Here is a 22,930-nt window from a genome sequence, read left to right on the forward strand (position 1 = left end):
ACGTCGAAACCTAGGTCGTCCGTCGAATAAATCTATGTGGAATTACAAAGTTTCTCCTTTCATTATGTTAAGTCGATTCCATGAAGTCACGCCTGAGACAACGAATTATATCTTCGTGTAGTAATGAAGCCCTCTGTTATATCTTATGCACATTACATAAGATTTAGCCATAATACAAAAAATTATACCTTTGCATTGCCTTCCAAAATGGTGGGAGGAAATGGTGTCAAATCGTTTAAATGGGAGGGTCGCTAAGAGAACAGCTGAGTCAAATGCACAAGTATTTCATGTGTGTAATACTTTTCAGTTGCTGTTCAAACGTGGAAATAAAATATTCACTGAGGCTTAATTTATTTATAATTATAATTAATGCATCTCATATCATCACAAAATAGATCTGTTGATTCTGAAACTTTAGCAATGTATCCAGTGCAAAATTCACGAAAATAAATAGTGACATATGCATGGAAAAATCAAATACTTAACATTTTTCAATCATGTGTGCTGCCTTCGTTTATCTCATGCTGACCTTTCCTAGAAATATTTCCTCCCCATTTTACTTCTTTTAATCAATGCGCTGCATAACCAATTTATTTTTTTATTACAATATCTGCTTTTAACACTTGAGTTGCAATTTCCCCACAGCATTTCTGAAACGATTGGCTAATTGAAATTTTTTATTGCCTCCAAAAAAAATACAAAGTGAGATATCGGACGAATTTGGAAAAGAGCAGGCCCATGACATCGATGAGTGCCGACCATAACGATTCACTTATAAACCTTCGAATTCAATTATTCATTAGGTTTCCCCGCGGTTCCCTATTCATTTGCATATGAGTTTAACAAGTGTCCTGAATTAAAACACTGTTTCTGACCTCTTTGGCATAAATAAAAATGGAAAATCATTCTAGCAGTGATTTTCGGTTTTTCTTCTATTCAGGTAAATAGAATGCATCAATTTGCATCTGAGGTTTCTGTTTCCAAAATTGCCAAAAGAATTTTTTTTTTAATCGTTCCCTATCTCTTCGAAATCCTTGTGAAATCTGCTTTAAAGGACCTGATGCATCAAGGGTTCATTTTGTACGCTCATACTCTCTTTCTCACAGCCGAAGAAATGTTCTCAGAGTTGCGTGAGAAGAATTTTCTATTGCATCACGCGCGTAAAATAAAAACGCTCATTTTTTTTACTTTATGTTCAAGGGTTGCCGTGTCAAGAGTATCTAGAAGTCGCGGTGGTGCAACGCGAATGTATTCCAGCACATTCGGACAATCTATGAATAAAATTAAGGGAACCTAAAGTAAAATTCATGTATTGATGTAAATGCGTTCCGAGATGGATGTAAACGACGCAAAGTATGTAGTATATCAAAGAATACATCCCGTCTTTGAAAACCTTGAAGATGATTGAATTTTTCATTTGAATTTGAACTATAGGACTATGACGAACGGTATACTTGAAAAACGTCGTTTGTGGTAATTAAGATAACACTCCTTTGTAAAAAATTTGCAATCTCAATCTTTTTCCAAAGATGAACACTTTTCTTTAAACAAGCGCATCTGCGAGTGTATTGATTTCTTAATGGATATTAACGGCATAGTTCGTCGTGGATGGCAGGTTTTCGGGATTTCACCCGGTAGTGGATAATCTCTTCGATGGCAACATTTATCGTATTCCGCCGTTGGTCCCCTCAGGCCAGTGTTAAATTCGTTGTTTGTTCAGGTAAACATGCGCAATACTCGAGAAAATACAGTTATTCCAAACAAACTTACCTCAAAACTGTAAATTCAATTAAGAAGGCAATAAAAATCTCGCTAATTCCAATACTTTCTCCCCTACCACATACACAGCGTATTCTTGTGGATTTATTATGGTACAATTCGGAACTCATTCCAAATGGTTTGTGAAAAAAAAACAGAGTTTACGGCAGGCAAATGACTTAAATTACGGCATTTCACGCCATGTCTATGAAACAAAAACACTCGGAACGGTCTTTCAGCAACTCTGACTATTGAGTGTCACAAGTGTCCAATGGTATGTGAAAAGCAATAAAAAACCACGATGACACTGCAACTGAAGAGCTAAAAAGAATATTTGCAATGAAAATCGCAAAAAAATACATTTAAACAAATGTTTTCACTAACTTTTTACACTCTTTTCATAAAAAAATATTCTTTAAACTACTATTCGTTGTTTGTATTCATGAAAATGGGCAAATTTTAGAATTACAGGACTGTCCAAAGAATAATGCCGCATGATATAAAAACATATCTCAAGCAGATGACAAGTGATGTACAATGAAACAATTTCAGAATATAAAAATCATGCGCCTTGACCAGGAATCGAACCAGGATTCTTCGATTTCCGGCCGAGTGCTTTAGCCAGGTAAGCTATCGAGGCCCTTACACTCTGAGAGAGACCTGGGTTCCGATTGCGGTCAAGGCGAATGATTTTTACACTCTAAAATTGTTGCATTGTAATACACATTTAGCGGATGACTTCGTTAATAGTTACTCCCGCAGTTTCTTGAAATGTAAAAACCGATGTATTTGAAGAAGTCTTTAAATAAGAATCGTTCAGGAAATTGTTTTAAAATTTCAGTTTCCAGCATAGCTAAATAATGTCGCTTCATTAGACATTATACACGTTCAGGTCTTTTGTGAATTCCTACATCGCAGAGTATCCGTTTAACAGGGTGTGTAGGGCGAGTAAGGTGCGGGTGTGCCTTTCTGGGGCTGAATTGTTTTCCCTTTGCTTTCCAGTAATCCATGGGGTCCACGTGCCCCTAGAATTTCTAATAGCCAGCCAGTTGCCACCTGTCCCACAGAGCGAAACTCAAAGGCTTACATGACAGATATTCCCCGGGTAGGACTCGACACTTCAAACTCGCCAATGTTTTTAAACCAAATTATTTTATTTGACATTTTACATGATTTACTATATAGGGTCGCACCCAAATGTGGTAGGACTGATTTTCTTTGGCGCGAACGGAGCGGTGGAGGGGGGGTCTGCCTGGCAAGGTAAGGTGGAGGGGGCTCTTAGCAACAGACCGACACCAACCTCAGTCGCCTGCGGGCTGTCGTTGAGTGACAACACCGTTTTTAGTGAATCAAGTATTTTGTCCGCGTCGAAAAACAAAATGAATCTGAATTTAGAGCAACGTTATTCCGTGAAGTTTTGTGCGAAACTCGGGAAGACGGTATGATCAAGCAGGCTTATGGGGACACTGCCTTAAGCCGTTCCACAGTATTTGAGTGGCACAAGTTCTTTAAAGAGGGTAGGAAGCTCGTTGAAGACGACCAACGCTCCGGACGGCCGTCGACGGCAAGAACCGACACGAATGTGGACAGAGTGAGGACTGCTGAACACACACCGACGCTTAACCAGTGAAGAAATTGCAGACCAGTTGGGTCTGTCTGCATCCAACGTCCAACGCATTATTTCACAGGATTTGGCCATGCGCAAGGTGTGCGCCAAGATGGTGCCGAAAATTCTGCCATGGCGCGATCGTCGTCAGACAGCTCCTGGCCAAATACGGCGTTGCCACGTTGCCACACCCGCCCTATTCTCCCGATCTGGCACCACCGGACTTCTTCTTCTTCCCCCTGATGAAAAGACAGCTCAAGGGATGACGTTTTGACTCGATAAAGGCCGTTCAAGAGGCTTCGACGAGGGCCATCGACGGCATCCCCAAAGAAAATTTCCAGCGGGCGTACGGGGAATGGGAGCAACGTTATACTAAGTGTGTAGCAGCTCAAGGAGCATACTTTGAAGATTATTAAGTCGATGTAAGTACATCGTAAATAAAATTCTTGTAAAAAAATCAGTCCTACCACTTTTGGGTGCGACCCTGTACGAAGGTAATTTTTTCTATTGTAAAGAAATCCTTTCGCCTTCATCATAGTCATCCCGCGTGAAAATCGCGTAAAATAACCAAACTCGTTGAAAAGGAAAAAGATAATTATTCCGCGCTCATTCCTCAGGCACGGTCGGAGATAGCGTGCACTCTTGTCTTAGGAGTGGCGCCCTGCACTGCTTCCTACTACATAGTACGTGGTTGCGTACAGCCCGCCGCCTGCACCCACGTCGTCTAACCGTTGTGACATCGCCGGCCTTCTTCCGACCCCCTTTGACTCCAATGCGCAACAATTACGATTCTCTCCGCGGAGAAAGCGCTCCGTGGGGGAGGCGGAGGGAGACACTGAAAAGCTGAGGAGGGTTGAGTTGGGTGGAATGGGGGGTGGACGAGAGGGAGAGGAAGGGAGCCGCGCGAAATGTGGACGAAAGGGATAAGGGAGAGGGAGGGGATAGCGGAGGGGAGAGGACCGTTCGTGAGACACCCAAAGGGAGAGGCGGATTCCCCACGGAAACAATTGAGTGGCGAAACTTACGCTCCCACACAGTTTAACATCTCTCATAAACGATTTTCGTGGGTAAGGCACTTCGAGGAAGAAAGATAAAAATTCCGGAGGCCATCCCATGGGGTTACGTTAACCCTAACTTAACATATTACAGTCGTGCGCCCGCGACTGATGCGTTCCGAGACCTAACGAGAATAATTGAAAGAGCAGGTAATGCCAACCCTACGCAATCCGTGATATTCATGAAAGAATTCTTTAACATAGTAAAAATTTGCATGATAAATTCTCGAACTTTACAATAAAAAACCATAAACACAGTAATCAACCGGAATGTTTGTTTGGTATGTGATGGCAGAGTTCACGAAGTGCTAAGCTAGACGGCGTGTGAAATTCACACTTCAGGGTGGGGGGGGGGTTCCTTTCCTGAACATTATTATATTATTAAATAATTGAATTGTCATAAAAGCAGTCGGTACCTGTTGATAACCCCAATACTGGACTCAGTAGGACTAGAAGGTATTAATCTAACACTTTTGTAAAAGATGCATAACATTTTCCAATTAAATTTTTCTCTATATTTGTTTGAAAATTAAAAGAGATAAATTGCTCCAGTGTGTTTGGTAAAATTTAAAAACATACTTTTAAATTGTTTTTTGCATTGCTATATCGCATTACTACTTTTAGAGAGCAAATAATAAAGTAGTACAATTATATAAAAATAAAACGAATTTATAATAAAGGGAACGCAAATTATACTGTACATTTAGAGATTTAATCTCTCTTTCCACCATCTATAAAATTCAGATCTTCAAGTTTCCGTTTCCTACTGAAGTCTCCTCAAGATGAATCCACGGATATTGAGTCACCGAGTATGTGGGGTATCACTGCATTTAGATTCCAGCTAAACATTTATTTAATAATGTTGTTTGAAATCATGACCGTGGTTTCATATGGCTAATTTAAAAATTATAATATAATAATTATTGAATATCATAGAATATCATCAATCCAAAAAAATATCCATAGTCTTTTTTTTTAGTATCCATAGTCATAAGTTTTCAAGACGGAAGATTTATAACAGGAATAAGTGGAAGGGCCTGAATTTATGCATATGAATAAAGGGACGGAATTACTAGAAAATAATGCTAGCAATTAGAAGGTCTGAAATCAAAATAGCTTCTACGGATTTCTCTTGGTGAAGGAATCAATATTTAAAGTTTTATCTCCATCAAATATTCAAAGTTTTTCAACACAATTCTATAGTTGTGGTAAAATTTTACGAAAGACAAGTCATAATACAAAATTATAATTATTTTGGAAGAGAAATAAAATCGCTGGCATCGGATGGTTGCAAAAACGTGGTGAAATTGTGGTAGAGAACTAAAATAAATCAGAAACGTTAAGAAATCATATACACTGGTGACGCTAAGGGAGAGAAGAGAATTTATTGTGTTTCCATTGGCTGCTGGCTGACACGTGGATCATATTCTTTGCCGTGAAAAATTTTAATTTATTTTTTTTCTACCACGTCACGCTAGAATCAGTACCTCACGAACCTCAATGTGACTCGTTATAATCGACCATAACAATTTAATCACATGAGGAATGAATTTTATGGCCGACATAGAGGTGAAATTTCTATTGTCTTCATTCTGTGGTAGCTGAAGCGATGATGGTGGCGAAGCGTACCTACGCACGATATGTACACGTGAATCTCTTACAGCATCCATACTGAAATAGGGGGGGGGGAAGGGGTCGAATTTTTCGTCAAATGGTTATCAGCCCATCAGCATCGCCAATTCAGCTGGATATGACGGAATAGGTTATAGTTACAATGGGGGGGGAATAACAACTTGCAAGGATGTGTGGCTTAAATAGGATCCGACAACTCGTTAACCGATAAAGAAAATACATTGAACTAATATAATACAGATTACCAGGTCCTCATTAATCTTCTTTAATGAGCAAGTTGTTACCAATATAAACTTCAAGAAAACTTAATTGGGCAACGTCATGTTTCACTGCTGGATTTCATTCCCATTGAAGACAAGTTTATTTTCAGCAATCAAGTTAAAATGCTATGTTTCCTTCCTGGTGGTGTAATCCTTTTTTGTGTTAATTTTGTGTTAATGTTTACCAATTAGCCGATAGGTGTGAGCTTGTTATTAAGTATTCAGCGTTATTTCTTCAGAAACCTCTGAAAAAATTGCGTCTATTGGTAGATCTGCTTCTTGAAAATACCAAAATTTCCTGAGTACCATTTGGTGTATATTTTTATTCAGTCGAAAAGGTTAATGATTCTAGAATCAAAGGTATGATTTCAACTCCTATAACCTAATAGTGCCAAGCTATTTGATGTTAATGCAATTAAAATTGGTTAAGGAAGAGTGAGGATTGCAGTTGATTATCTTCGGATTGCAATGTAATGATGACGAGGCATTGTACCGACGAAGTGAAAGACTGTCGTTAGTGTTGGAATGAATATTACCTACCTCCTGGCAGTAAATCATCGCCATTTTTCCCCGCTGTATTAATGTCATGTATGTTATCGTGGTACTTAATTATGAACAATAAAAGTTTGCCGTTATTGAGCAAAGAAATTTATTTCTGTCCATCATCATTTTATACTGCTTTCAATTGGTCTAATAGCGGTTAGGATTAAAAAATTTGAGTGCTGAAATGGAATTTATGGGCACTAATACAAACTTCACAAACTAATACAAGCAAAACAAAATTCTTCGGTAAATAAATGTTCGCAATCTGTTTATTGCATTGCAATTTCAAATGGTATATTTCCTTTGGTCCGTGTCTCCCTAAAAAAATAGTAGACTTTCGTCAAATGGTGGTGAGTTATTTTAGTTCTCTCGTTTCAATTCGCTTGTGCCACTTAAAAAGTTTATTAAATCGCCATTACTAAAGGTGAGAATACAACAAGAGACATTTGCATAAGATGATGTTTTCCAACGTTTTCTCCGGTTTGGTTGAATAAAACCAAATTGGTTTCAATTAAAAAATTCAAAAGGGCGAATACAACGAAGCGGGAATATAACTTTGGCTGACGAAATAATTGAGTAAGCTACTGAACGCCGTGAAGCAAAAAAGCTACATATATACGATATCGCTTACCAGGTCCCAATAAACCTTGCTAAATAAACGAATTGGTTTACAATCAGAAAGATGAAGAGGTTTGATTTTCCAAGACGTATTTAAACGAGAGTAATGGAGAAATATGGTGCTCGATTAAGAGTTAAAAGAGGATAATGATGCCTGATTCAAAGCTTGAAGGATGTGACATTTCTTCAAAAAAATATCGCAATAAGTATTACAAATCCGAGGAGCCAATATAAGCTATAACAATCTTGCAGCAGCCGGCGGGAGTTTTCTCTTGAAAACTATTTCAAAACTATGATCTTCAAAGTAATTCAGCCAAAGACACCGCAGACTTAAAATGCGATAAATATGAGAGATATCGAAGTATTTTTGTTCGATGCTATGACGAACGAAAGAATGAAAATATGAAAGGATGAAACAAAATCTTGGACAGTGTCTGATATTTTTCCATTAGAAAAACTTTTTCTAAACCATACGTTCAAAAAAATAGAAAGGTGCGCCGATCTGTTGGAGAACGTAAAACACTATTTAATTGCTACTAAGATGCATACGTTCACTTTGCCTCACTTACTTTTATATGCTAACCCCATTTTCTGCTCTTTCGGATTCTCTTGCCTATTTTAATACCTAATAAATTCACCACCTATCAATGTGCGGTTTCAACTATTTTTAGAGGAACCAACAGAAGGAAATGAAATTATATTCACTATTTGCCATGAGCTACGCACTGATTTTGCATAACGATGAATTACTTCAGTTCGAAGGTAATCGCTAAAATTGTTACCTTGTTATTTGATTGTTACCCACCCTATCCGAAGAAATTACCTCTGGTAGGTAAGCTTAACGCTGTGAATATCACACCTATCGGGAAATTTAAATTTCATGATTGGGTTTGGGATTCTCATTATTTTATTAATGGAAGTTTTCGATAAGTTGTTTTTAGTAAAGAACTAGGTTATGTTTGAATGCAGGTATCATGAAATCCTCTTGCACACACTCGATGTGTACGACACGGTTTCTAATGAGGCTTTAATGGTTAATGGCCCGGCAAGCTGCACTGGATGTGCATTCCCAGTCTAAAATTACTAAATACACATCCAACATTTTAAGCGTCTAACTTTAATTTTAAAAAATTAAATCTAATATTATTCTCGAATTTATCGAAAAAGAGAAGTTAAAGATATGAAATGCATATAATTTTGTATGGCGTAGAATTTGTGTACTACTCATCATCAACACATAAACAAACCGAAGGCTCTTTGTGATATTTGAGCGCAGAGCTAGCTCTGATGAAAAATTCTAAAACCTTTGAAATTTACAGAGACGGGGCTGGGGAAGAATTTGCTCTCCGTCGAAGCTGGGCCAGACCAGTTACTTTCCATTGTGTTTTCCCTCAAAGTTCTAGTATTAAAAAAATCGCACCGCCAGAAATCATGGTAAGGGTAAGTTACCAGTATTCGAACCAAGACCCTCCGATCCTTATCCGAACGTTCTGGACTACCCATTCACTATATATGTATATTTCACTTATGAAATAAAATTTTCTTTTAAATAAATACATTTTAATTTCAATGCTGTTGTGATACAAAATTCAATGGCTTATACCCTCTAAGTACATATATTTACTCAGTGTTACAAATAGAGTGATTCCAAAGCGCCGTTTGTGAAGTGTGAGACAATCGTTGGTTTTGCTATTGTGAGGAAAGATAATTTTTCCTCCTTTCTCTTAGTAAAAGGGGAGTAAATTAAATTCACCTGTCTTCTAATAATAGGGCATGTTTACTCTTACGGACTCGAAACTCTAGGATTGCCTTACATCTCTATAACTATAGTTCCTTAGCATTGCTTTTATTTGAATTCGAAGTTGTTCATTTCACATATCCGCGTAAAGGTTTGAACCTTCAGCCGAGAGAGAGCGTCAAGGTATGCGGTTGGTGAGAGAAATCGAGTGAAGTTTATGCTCCTGCCCTCTAGTTGCGGCAAGAGAAACTACCTCGTAACAAACTGCTACTACGTCAGGAGAATTTTTTCCAACGCGGGGATAATGAATTCCCACCGTTACGCACCTACACATTACGGAACCCCGATCAATACACCAAGGCTTACATTGAACTAGCACGACTTTGCGCAATGATAAAATCAATTCGATCACTGGCCGTCATTTTCTCCACGGTCATCATTATATTAACAATCATTAGTTCTATGGTAAAATTGTAATATGCCTTTTGCATAATTATGGTTAAGTGAGCCCATAATTTTTCTGACATAAGAATTTCATTTCACCCGGTGAGATTACAAGATATAAAACTTGTAGTCATTTTCGTTTAATTTATAACCTTGAGACAAATGATACGCGCTAACGAGGCTTTTTCAGGGCCAAATTTCTCGTTATTATAAATATTGCGCAACATGGCTAGTTGATAAAAAAATAGGTCTAAGGTGAACTAGTTTTCAAAATTACTCTCATCATAAACGACACTCTCAAATGTGCAACATCGCGGAGACAAGTAATATTTGGAATAATTTCCTTACTCTTCAGAGTTATGTACCGAAACGGTGCCTGTGATAATCAATTACAGGGGCGATTGTTCTCGGTTCTTCTCTTTGAGTGTTAAGTTCCCGTTTTTTAATTAAGGATCATTCAAAAATAGTTTATAATGTATTTCACAAGAAATAGAGGGAAAAGAAAGCTTTCCTGGTAGCGACAGGATTATAGGCAGTTTAAGTCAAGGTAAACTAGTCTTGTTCAAGACCAAATTTCTCGTAATTATTAATATTACGTAACATGCCGCGCTATCATATCCTGACTTTAAATACTATAAGTCAAATCAGTCAAATGCGTGATATTTACATATCTCACGACTATATGGGAAGCCACAGGTGGTAGACGGAAGGAACTGTACCTCCACACCTTTAACGCGTAAATTTAACTCGCCTTAGGTCTTACAGGTCGCAATGAGATATTTGATCCAATAATCGAGTTTATCCTAAAGTGGCCTATATAAAATAATGAAGAGGAATTAACAATTAACTTTTGCGTTTCCACATTATAGAATATTTATGCCGACTGTTTTCGCTTCACTGTAGCATCATCGGGAATAGTGAGCAAAACTAGTCGGCAATACAAATTCTATTCTGTGGAAACGCAAAAGTTATTTGTTTCTTCCTTTTCATTACAAGGAAGATTTAAATTGTAGAATGTGATCCCACATAGTATCGGCCTCAACTATATCTCTGTATAAAATATGCAAATAATAGAAAAAAGGCCATTAATGAAACAAATCAATAACATTTTGAACTAAGCATTTGGACTAAGAAATAATAACTAAGCTCAGATACATCATTATGGAATTAATTTAAGGACGGCATTCTGTTATCATTACATATAGTCGGAATTACCTTTAGTCCGTTTATCATACATCTCCATCTTTGAGAGCTTTGAAACAAACCTCCTGGTAGCCATAACTTACCTATAAATATAAAAAAAGAGGATTAGTTACACCTTGGTTTCGTTATCTTCTGCATGTTAAATTCGTAGTTTTAACATTTTTGTATTAAATGTCAACATTTCTTATTTTTATCAATTTTTACTATACTAAGAATCCGATTGCTACATGTGCATTCATTCATGCATATCCAAATGGAATTGGCATTTGTAGCAGCGCACGACTTTCATCATCGTTCAAACCAAACCAATCAAAATATTTTCCCGCATTTTACTTCATATCCCATATCATTAAAAGACATCATTTAAAAACTTTCAAAAACGTTACAATACTTTAGTGTCATAAATTTCATAAGCTCACTTGGCTCATCAACGACTTTATCAAAAAAATATATCATCTTCTTCGCTCTCATCGATTAAGGTACACCACTCTTAGTGTGATTATAACGTGAATGGAGAGTCAAATTCGGGTATAATAATAAAAGCGCTATCCATATCTTATTCAATTAAGTTCTCAAGCACTTGTGCAACCTTGGCGTAATTATCAAAAGAGAATTAATCGATAAAAAAAAACCTTTCAGTAGTTGATATTTACTTGGAATTAGGATTACTTTTATTTTACAATACACTTTTTCTTTTCTTGCATGCGTACAAGGCATTTTTTGAAAAAAAACACTTTGCTTTCTCAGTGTAAACGCATTATTCTTGAAAAGAGAGGAATTTTCCGATACTCTTACTAAGGTTTTTGATGAGAGACGAGCAAATAGTGGACAGCAGCGGGAGAGCTGTTTGCAGAGCAGTTAAGGGTACCCCACCAAGAGGCGTCATTTGGGAGTTCGCTCGAGCGAATGGAATGACATTAATGGAAGGTCGGCAGAAACGACTTCCGTGCTTATTGGAATATGGAAATCGTGAAGGTTGAACACACGTACCCAAAGGAATGGTGGCAAGAAGCGTAACTGCTCATAGATACAATTGTCATAGTGAATAAGCGGGAACGCTACAAATACAGGTATGGCTGTCAATTCCACAAAGCACCATATAAAGCAAAGCGTGATAGAATATATATATATATATATATATATATATATATATATATATACTAACATTACTTCTATTTCTTCCGATGAAAACGGAACTGAATTCCGTCGAAATGATCAAGAAATAACGTGTGAGTGATCTTTTTATGTGTTCTTATATTGTTTGTTGCTGTCCAAGTTTGTTATTCAACACTTCCGTGTTACTTCGACGAAATTATATATATATATATATATATATATATATATATATATATATATATATATATATAATATATATAATATATATATATAGATAATATATAATATATATATATATATATAGATAATATATATAATATATATATGTGGGTCGCGGTAGTCCAGGTGGTAGAGCGTTGGGCTGCTGACCGGAGGGTCCCGGGTTCGTTTCCCGGTCACTCTGGGCACCTGCAGCTCCACCCAAGCTAAAGTGATTTTTCGGGTACCAGATCTTCCTGGGAAACCATAATCGGTTGAAGGTTGGACACACGGAACTGGCCCCCCTACAAGGGACAAGGAACAAGGAACTGCCCCCCCACCCTGATGTGTGAATTTCACACGCTGTCGGGCTTAGTACTGGATGAACTCTACCATCACCTACCAAACCGACCCTCGTGTTGATTACTGTGGTTATGGTTATATATATATATATTATATATATATATATATATATACATACATACACACACAAGTATGTACTTAATTTATTGTCAGGGCGTAATGTAGCTCTTGGCGCCTTAGTCCGCTGCCAATTCCCGTTTTCTCCCGACGCATTATACTTACCTGGACGCTGTGAACTAATTAGCCTAATTGACTACTTTACACTTAATTAGCTTTACCTCTACCGTGGCTCCACTTAGAAAATAATTGATACTTCTCTCCTTTGTAGCAAATTTGTACAAGTAATCTGAGCTAATACGCCTGTTGTTGCACAAAGAAGTCGGCTCGCGTTCATGCTATGAGGTTTATAATTTAGAACTTGTTGTTATCGCATGCATAAGTTCCTCGGAAAAAATGTAAATTCTTCATCTTTGGATCTATCTCGAGGACTATTCTGGCCTTGTTGCAGCAAAAATATTGAAGCACAGTGAACTGGACAAATACGCCGATTTAAGCCATAATGGCCCAAATACTCGTATTATATAGCGTTTACATGGGAGCAATGCTGAAATTTTCAACTGCTTCAACGTGATTTACTTTTTGGTAGTAAATAACTCACTTCTATTTGCACATTCGTTTGCTAACCCATAGGTTATCTGATATGATGGTAACAGAACCGAGTAGTACACAAATGTATAGCGTCTCGCCTCCAGACAAGTGTTATTTACGAAGAACGCTCTAGTCTGGAACTTAAAAAATATTTCGTTTCGTCCATGCAATTTGTGCCTATTTCATTTACTTATCCTTTTCTCAATCGGCTTTTGAATTAAACCTTTAGATGTCATGCTACACGAACTTAATTCCTGTTGATGAAATTGCTCTTCGGGATATCGATATCAGGGTTGAACTCGGCCATGTGCTAAACATGAACATTCCGGGTGGATGGGAATTTTATAAAGTGCTGAATAGCTCTCATCAGCGTCAAAAAATAATGGTCCAGCTTTTTGAGCCTCCACTTCAAGTTCACCTCCGACTATCGTCCCTAATCGATCATTTGGGTATTTCCCAACACTTTACAACGCCCTAACGAGCCAACCGCTGACGCGAAAGAGCTGTTCCTCGTCCTCTTGGAACATATAGGGCGGAGCCAGGCAAGAATGGTTCTAAAACAGTGACAATTAAAATCAAAGGAAGTTCTTTCAAAAGACAAGCACCATAACGGGAAGTCATTGAAGGAAATGAATGATAGAGGGTGACTAATTCCGAATCATCTGAACAATGTATAGGGGCAAAACTATCGATGCGGAGGTATATTGTGAAAGTGTTGACGAAATTCGGAAATAATTAGTATGCAATGGTTTTATATTTAATTTCTTCAAAAACAAAACCCAATCTTCAAACGTGTAATCAAGAATTAAATGAAAATTACGTGTATCTTAAAGGTAACTTCTTGGCATTTCTTTAATTTGTCGAAGCGCAAAGTAACATATCTACAGAAGTACCGAAACCATTACATTAATTGATTATAAAGAATGATTTCCGTATTAAATGTATTAACTAATGAATTTTAAGGTATCGTCCCAGAAGTGTTGTGCTGGGAGAAACTTCTACGATATATTTGACGAAAACTATTGCGACATTTCTAGCGCTAAAACACCAGAAAGTAATTCGAAATGTAAACTACTTTACTCTATGGCAATGTATATTACTTTTCTTTAATATGTTCATTTAACCGGTGTTGTTGATTGAATTTCCCTTCATTTTATTTCAGCCTTCTTCATCTTATATGACCATGATATGCGGTGAATATCTGAAGTTAAAATCAAAATAAAAATGAAAGGATTCCATTATCTCATGCTTTCAAGTGCATCTTTATTCAATTGCATTTCAATGGAACGGAATCCTTCTTATTTATCTTTGTGTTAATGACTTTATCGTGTCATCCATTGCTGACAGTGAGTGTGAGATAAGTTATCTGAGCTGAACAGGCTTTGAGCTATCACTCATCTTATAGCTATAGGGGTGAAGTATATGAGGATTGACGAGGAGATACAAATTCATTCTTGCTTTTAGATGAAATGGGATGCTTTGGGATGAAATATTCATCCGAGAGCCTTAACAGCAAAATATAAAGCTTATATATTATATTCTATTAACACAGATCCATAGAACTTGGAATGGGCGGTCAAGAATATTGATTGTAACAGGGATATTAATAAATCCTTAAGCATTTTCTCATAATATCAAAACTAATTCTAATGTGGTGAAAAAGTGCTCTGAGATCATATGAATAATTGGCAACGCCAGATGTTTTGAAATGTCTGTAGCTCAACGTTTGCATGCCATACTTCAATCGCGAGAGGAAAATTTACATATATACATGTGTACATATATATATATATATATATATATATATATATATATATATATATATATATATATATATATATATATATATTTAAGTGATATATGAATTAAATATGCATCTTAGTAGCCAATTATGCTGAGCATATGAACTTCAAAAAGGATTGCCTATTCATTAATGTATTGTCACATGTAAAGAAAAACCATTGCTTCTTCTTTACATCAAATAACAACCGAGAAAATAACTATATTTTGTAATTTATAAATTTTAGAAAATTTGGAATTCCTCTCTTTATCGTGAATAAATTTTATCGCAACAGATCAAACACTATATGATTGTCCAGGGTACATGTTCAAACCCTTGCATGACCAAGTGTACTTAGGATTTCTATTGTTTTGTAGAAATTATTGATACAAAAGCTGCTGGGCTAGTAAGATTTCCAAATGTTTAGTAGTATGATATTAAAAGCAAATAATTTTATGTTTTAATATATACTTTTAATCAAGTTTATCAATATTGGATGACAGAACGAGATAGAGGAATAACTTGATCTAAATTGCTGATACTCACTGCCACATTACCTTGCTCCATTGGCGCAGAAAACATCATCTTTATCATAACGTGTAAGGTGAAATAAAAAGCATGGGAATACTATTTTGGCGGTATAACGATTCCCGTATGTGAAATCCGTGATTGCGTCAAGAATTTTACATCTCACAATTATACAAACGGCGGTCAAACATACTACACCTTTCCTTTCAAACGAGTACGTGAGGAAATTTCCTTGACACAATTAAGCTAGCTAATTGAAATTCACATTTCGTTTTTCTCCTAGTGTGTGTTTTCAATCAACTAAAGCATTAAGGTCCAATGCGTTGCTAACCACCAAGCGGAAAAAATTGTTTCATTAATTGAGTGCCTACTACGTGCTCTGGAATAATTGCGTGTAATAATTCAGAACCGTTTGAACGACAAGGTATTTGAAAAAGGAAAGTCATGACGGAGCTTGAAGGACAATGAAAATTTCCCAAAATATTTTTGGAAAAAACTTGGTCTAAAACAGATAAGGCAACTTTGCGATTTGTTTCTAAATGAGAGCCGTAGTACGGGATCGAGAACTTAAACGAATCAGAAAAGGAAGATAATGATTCGAAAAACTAAACATTTGCCAATTAAAACTTCATTTCAACGATACTTTGAAGGATATAATTCTACGGCCAGAATTTTTTCACTTGGTATTTTTTTAAATGAGTTTGTTTAGGCATTTGATTTTTATTTTGTGTTCATTCAGTTAACAACTACGTACTTAGTGCACTTGCGAGGCGTTATTTAATGAGTGGAATGTCACGTAAGAGCAAGTAAATGTTTTAAGCCTAACGGTGTTTCCGGTCAAAAATATTCTCGAGCCCCAGATAAAGCTGAAAATTCATAATTGTATAAAGTACGGCAAATTTCAATGAAATCTAAAATTAGTCGAATACAAGAGGAACCAATCCTTGCCTCGGTCTCATCTCAAATTACTTTTTCTTTACTTACCAGGCCAAGCAAATCGTTTTGTCGGGTGGTCGTCATGCTACTAATCAACCGTACCACACTAAGATATCATTTCCCATGGATAGCAATCATTTATAAAGAAGGGAATTCTATTTAACAAAATTTAGCTTCAATATTCTCCACTCGTGTGAATAAAGTTTTGCGAACGCCAAGCCCCTTAGAGCATTTCTTTATCACTCCTTACAATGTCAACATTGCCGAGACTGTAAATTTCTGAGTAATATTTAATATTCCCTCCAATTCCACATCCTCCATCTAATCTTCCTACCGATGAGTCCCCCCTGAGTCGTCATCGATAGGTAAACAAGAGCCAATAAACGAACGAGAGCTAACTCGTACGCTGGGGCTCTCTTTAGAGTTCTCAGTATCCTTATGACACTCATGAGCTGCCACGACGATGATCTTAGTGTTGATTAGGGGGGTGGGTGATAAGGGAAGGGGGTAAGTGCAGGCGCCAGGGGGAGGGTCGAGAGGAGGGGGAAAAGAGGCAGAGAGCCATGCTTTGGACGGGAGGGGGTTGGTTAGGGGGAGATGATAGTGAGAGGGATTCGGGTCTCGGACTTACAACACCCAAGGTCATGGACATGAGCTCTAGGGGCGAGCGAGTCAAAAGGCCATCGCTTTCCCGTCTCCTGGATTCTCCCTCGGTGATCACTCATGCGAGAGACACCAAGTCAAGAGGGGGAGTCAACCCACTCTCTTCCCTAGCCCCACTTGGACGCCTTAGCGACGGTGATAATGAATGAGGAACAAAAAGGTTTTGGGGCGTGGCAAAAACCCCTAGCAACTCTTCAAAGGAAGATCCTTTTGCTGAGAGACTGATGTGGTGAGCACATTTTCCTTTGCTTGTGATGTGACCATTTTATACTTATCCTATTTATATAATCATTATAATAATGAACTATCAATCTTAAGGAACATATAAGGTACCCTTTAGAAAGAAAATGTAATGAATCAACGTTGTTTTCCTCATACGGTATTAATTCTACGAGGAAAGAATACAGTGTGAAAGTTCATAATTTCATTCCCTTTCGCAGGGTATATTAAATCGCATGTCCCTCCACAAAGTTTTTCTCGGTAAATATGTCCAGTAATTAGAGAATTGAGCCTCTTTGCATTCTTTTGATAATTTTAGACGTTTCTTTTGACTCGCAGTCATTCAAAAGTGGAGCCGTCTCACTTTTGGTCTCACTCCTTGTTGCTTTGTCCTTTGGCCTCTCCATCCATCCTGTTCACGTCTTCAAGCCAGAGACTGTTGTTCAGGAAAAACAAAGCAACGCGGGAGGACATCCTTAATTGAATTAGGTTCATGCTTCAAAATACCGCAGAAGCCATGAAAACGCTCTAAAAATCTCTTTATGACGATCTAATGCCTTATGGCAAATGTAGCGAGTATTTATTCTGTCAATATATATATATTAATATCCTATATACATGTTGACAAAATGGGTGTGGGAATTTTCTCGAGCAGAAAAATTAGTTTTAGGTAAAAAAATATCATTTGGTAATTTCTCCCTATACGAAGGCAGGAAATTGTCGATTGAAATTGTTTTGTTTAATTCAAATTCATAAATAGGTACCTGCTAATATATTTTTAGATTATTGTGTTTACAGACGTACTGCATAATTTTAAGCGTCGAGTTTGCACCAACTTTCCTTACGATATTGCGACTTATTTCTTAAAAATATATTATTGAATCAGGAATAAATATTTGGAATCACAGGTTCTCTTAAAAATTCTTATGCAACACAAACCGTAAAGAATTTGATTTCCCGCGAAATAATATCCACATATTTCACTTAGTAGAGGATTAAGGCTTTTAGAAATGAATCCATCATTAAAATAAAACTTTTGAATTTCCTTTGGAAAAAATTTATGATAAATTACAATGACCAACAGTAAATTTCCACTTCTAGGGTAGTAAATTTCCACTTCTTTCCAGGGTATAATGATGACCAATTTTTTTCAATCCAAATAAATGTAAGTTTTTAAATTTCGTGTGAATCAAAATTATATTTTTTTTATGATGCCAACACTCTCCTATCAATAAAAACATATACTCACGAACAAAAGAGAATCATGAAAAAAACGAACAAAATGTATTCACTACATCTCAAAACATGCTTTTCCGTTATATAACTGGGTTTATTTTTCAACTAAGGATACAAATATTATATGCAAATAGAGTATAAAAATCTAAACTTGTTTTCAAAGTTCGTTAACTTCATGCTCATTGATGACTATTATATTGCACTCAAGTATTTTGGAAAATTATTACTTCCAATTCTCTTTTTCTCGGGATAAGGTTTCTAAAAATATGTAAGCAATTTTATAAATTCAATTACTCATCAAACCTTAAAGATATTATTTGTGAAAATGTGCAATAAATAATCGGTATTTGGGTCGCGATTTATGGGATATTCAGTGCCTTTGACGAAGCTACTAAAAGTTAATAGGTCTAAGGTGTTGAAGTATCATCCTTTTGATAAAGACACCGGAATATTTTAGGGTTTTATAATCACAAAACAAAACGTAAAGGCAATTGACGAGACGACGCAATGTATCAGTAAATATTCATCACAATTATTAAATTAATCACTGAAAATATGCATATATCATATTCTTCGAGCTGCCCATTATATATGGCTGGGGGTTGGGTGAAAGAAGGGACTATCTAGTCTCAATCTTGCCCCAATAAAGACGCTTCTTACTATTTTATTATTACCTAGAAATGCTTTTGACTGAACCTAAGGCTATCGAATTCATCCGATGAATTGGGTTGATAAGTCCACCTATCCTATATATGCAGGTATAGGTTAAACACGAAAGCGCCCCATGTGTCGTACAAATATTGATCAACATGGAAATAGATACAAGGAAAAGGGATAGGAACACATATAAAAGACGATCACACGAGAGGTAGAGAAGGCGGAATCGGGCAGATCACAAGAGCAAAAACATATCCTTGGCGGGGACTTGAGCAACGGATCTTTCGACTTGCTGGGCCACTCCTCTAACCACTTGAGCTTTCGAGGAAATTACGCTGAAATCTGCGGCGGATTCATGAAACCAAGCGCCCCCTTGCGATTCTTTGGCCAAGAGAGATGGCGTTAGGGATCTGTTTCATCCACCAAAGAGGAATGGACGTCACAAAAGGAAAAGACAGTAGGGAAAGCAATCATAACACGTCATGAAGGGTAGAAACATTGCGTTTCGGGGCACGCATAGCCTTTTCCTTAAGTCTATTTCAGTGTAAATATATATATATATTTATATTTATATTTATATTTATATATATATATATATATATATATAATATATATATATATATATATATATATATATATATATTATTTATATATATATATATAAACCATAAACACCCGAAGGTCGGTTTGGTAGGTTGGTGAGGGTAGAGTTCACCCACTACAAAGCCCGACGGCGATTGAAATTCACACAAGGCAGGGGGGGGGGCAGTTCCTTTCCCTGTGCCGGTTATGGCTTCCCAGGAAGATCTGGTCCCTGAAAAATCACATAGCCTAGGTGAAGCTGCAGGTGCCCAGCTTTCTCGGGAATCGAACTCGGGCCCTCTGGTTAGTAAGTACAACGCTCTACCCCTGGACTACCGCGACTCATATATATATATATATATATATATATATATATATATATATATATATATATATATATATTTATATATATCGATGGTGTATAAGTACTCCAGAGAGCAATATAACATTTGGACGGCACAATTGAGCACAAAATAAAATAGATAACTCGTAAAAGGGCACTTACATTTTAGATTTTTTGAGCTTTCGGCCTTCTCTGAGGTCTTCGTCAGGTCAGACTTAAGAGTCTCGAAGACTAAAAGTTTCCTGGTTTGGAATCTATGACAGAAAAATTCGCTCGCCAAGACATTGGAGAAAGAGGATACTGTTGATGATGAGGGATGAGACTACACAATTGTGACTGAATTTTCGCGCCGATGATGATTTTTGTACAAACAAGTCAACATGTATAAACGCAATATCATCAGAAATAATAAATAATATTTACTTCACGTGTTAACGCTCAGATTCATCGCAAAGGAGACAATAAAGAAAGAGCAGCGGACTTTCATTTCATTCGGGTATCTGGAGAAAGTTCTTCATAACGTGAGCTGGAACATGATGCTATGTATCCCAAAAGTAATTGGATTGAACTACAGCGAAAGAAGATTGATACACGCTCTATATAGAGAGCTGGCGGCAGTGATTAGATTTGGTGAAAGCAGAAAAGAATCAACACTAAAGAAAATAGCGAGCCGGAATTCTTTATCGTTTTTCTGGATTTTGATTTTTTTCGATTTTATTGATTTGAACTGCTTGATTTTTTCAATTTTCTTGAATATTCTATTCATTTCGATTTTATGTTCCTCTACATATTAGCGAATACTTGAAACTACAGAGTAGGTTAATATGCTTGAAAAAAATTCAATTTTTGAAACTATATAACTTATCCATAAGAGTTAATTAATATAAAATTATGATTGGTTATAGCTGGTGTGGAATCAACCCTTGCCATAAACTCCAGCAGTGGGTGTCATGAAACTATGTAGATATATATGCTGACATTTAACATGGTTATGGTATTAAGAAGGAAGCTAATGATATTAATGAAAATCAAAAGATGAGCTTGCCGCGATTAGTGGGCAATATGGATATACTTGCAAAGAAGTAAGAAAATTCGAGAAAGAACATAGCTTGCTATGGAGCATGGCACGAGAAAGTAAAATTTCCAGATGAATGAGAATATTGAAGAAAACGTTATGTGGACAAAGTAAGGAAGAGAAACATAAAGGAAGACTAGGGTTACACACTGGAGAAGTTATGCTATGTAAGCAGAAAAAATTAACAGCGATGGAAGAAACCACAAAAGATATAGTGGGCATACTATGATAGTCGAAGAAAGTTCTCTATGAAAGCAGTGGGGACAAAAGGATTACAAGCCGATGGGGTTGTGGTACTAGAGGATAACTATGAAAATGAAATGGGTAGACTAGGTAACAAATTAAGCAGTACTTATGCAGTGGATGAAAAGAGAAACCCATGGAGGGGGCTTATGAGAATTAACGGGAAAATAATTGGATGCAACTGATTCAAGTTAGTTTATTGAACACCATCACTGAGAGGACTGCAGAGTTGAGCCAAGGATGAATCATGATAGTCAGGGGATAAAATGACTCAGAACAGTGAACTATGAAGGAATGAAATTATTGGCAGGTAGGCAGGATAGATGGCAGAGCTAAAAACCAATTATTTATTTAGTCAAACATACCAATAATTGCATGATACAGACAGGCATGCATGTCTTTGGACAAATGGTTTTTTGCACATAAGTAAGTATATATACATGTATTAATTCAAAATCATAAGTTAATATTTGTGCATATCGTATACGTACATGGCCGGTGTAGTGACACCCCCCGCCACCCGCTATTGGTACAATTTAAAGGTTGCTGTGTAGATATAAGTTTCGGAATCGATTATTCATGATGATGACATAAAATTTTTTAGATACTAATGCACCTACAAGTATTCAATTGTTGTTCAATAGTTCAATTTGTGAAAGTTCATGCTCATTACACGAAAAACTCAATGTATATTGCCAATGTTGTGTATTTACGTACAACTAGTTTCAACTAGTGATACCTGATGATGACGCCTAAGCGTTGAAACTAGTTTTACGAAAAAAAGAATAGTGGAAATATACATTGTGTTCTTCATTTAATGGACCCCTGCAAGTCATAAAAATTTTCAAAACTCGAGTCGGAGAATCTTCTCACTACGCCGTCTCTCAATTTTTCGAATCTTACACCATCGCCGTTCCTCAATTTTTCATAAGCTAAAACCACCATCTAATACTTCTTAAGTACCGTCACACGTCAGAATATATATATTATTTAGCTATCATACTTGACCAATCTTGTATCATAAACCCACAATACCCTGCGGTCCTCATTTACTTTTGTCCAATAATTAATTATAACTATAATAACTACAATTATGAGGGCTAGAAAAAAAGTTGGACTAATCAAAGGCTTTTTTATGTTGATTAGATCGTACTTCAAGAATGAACTATCTATCATTTAGTTCGGACAGCCTAGAATGGATTACAGGAGAATCGCGAATAGTGCACACATAAAAAAAACTGTATTGGAAAAATACCATTCATATGAGTTCAATGCTGACACAAGAAAAATAATTCTACCTCCGTATTAAATAGAGCCCACAACTAGTAGTTAAAAAAATAAACTTACTCCTGCAAGATCATAAATGAATTTCCCTTAAGTTTTATAAACCATATAAAATAGTCCAAAGAATATAACAATTATAGCATACCCAATTAACATAAATTCGCTTCAAAAAGCTGTAAATGTATTATTTAAAAGTATTCGT

The 22,930-nt window shown here is 36.5% G+C and overlaps 1 protein-coding gene across 3 annotated transcripts in view; it reads right to left on the reverse strand.

Annotated features, from left to right (window-relative positions):
• Positions 1-22,930, reverse strand: part of LOC139687454 (scavenger receptor class B member 1-like) — a 212,641-nt gene that overhangs the window by 142,821 nt on the left and 46,890 nt on the right. The window contains exon 1 of one of the 3 annotated variants that reach the window (XM_071584617.1): positions 10,870-10,940. The exons of the other annotated variants lie outside the window; for them this stretch is intronic. Coding sequence (XP_071440718.1) covers positions 10,870-10,933 — 64 coding nt within the window. The 5' untranslated portion in view covers positions 10,934-10,940. Of the gene's footprint in view, positions 1-10,869; positions 10,941-22,930 lie in introns of those variants that run through there. 3 annotated transcript variants of the gene reach the window in all.

Source organism: Hetaerina americana, unplaced genomic scaffold (genome assembly GCF_022747635.1).
Source record: "Hetaerina americana unplaced genomic scaffold, ioHetAmer1.1.p SCAF_2, whole genome shotgun sequence".
NCBI lineage: Eukaryota > Metazoa > Arthropoda > Insecta > Odonata > Calopterygidae > Hetaerina > Hetaerina americana.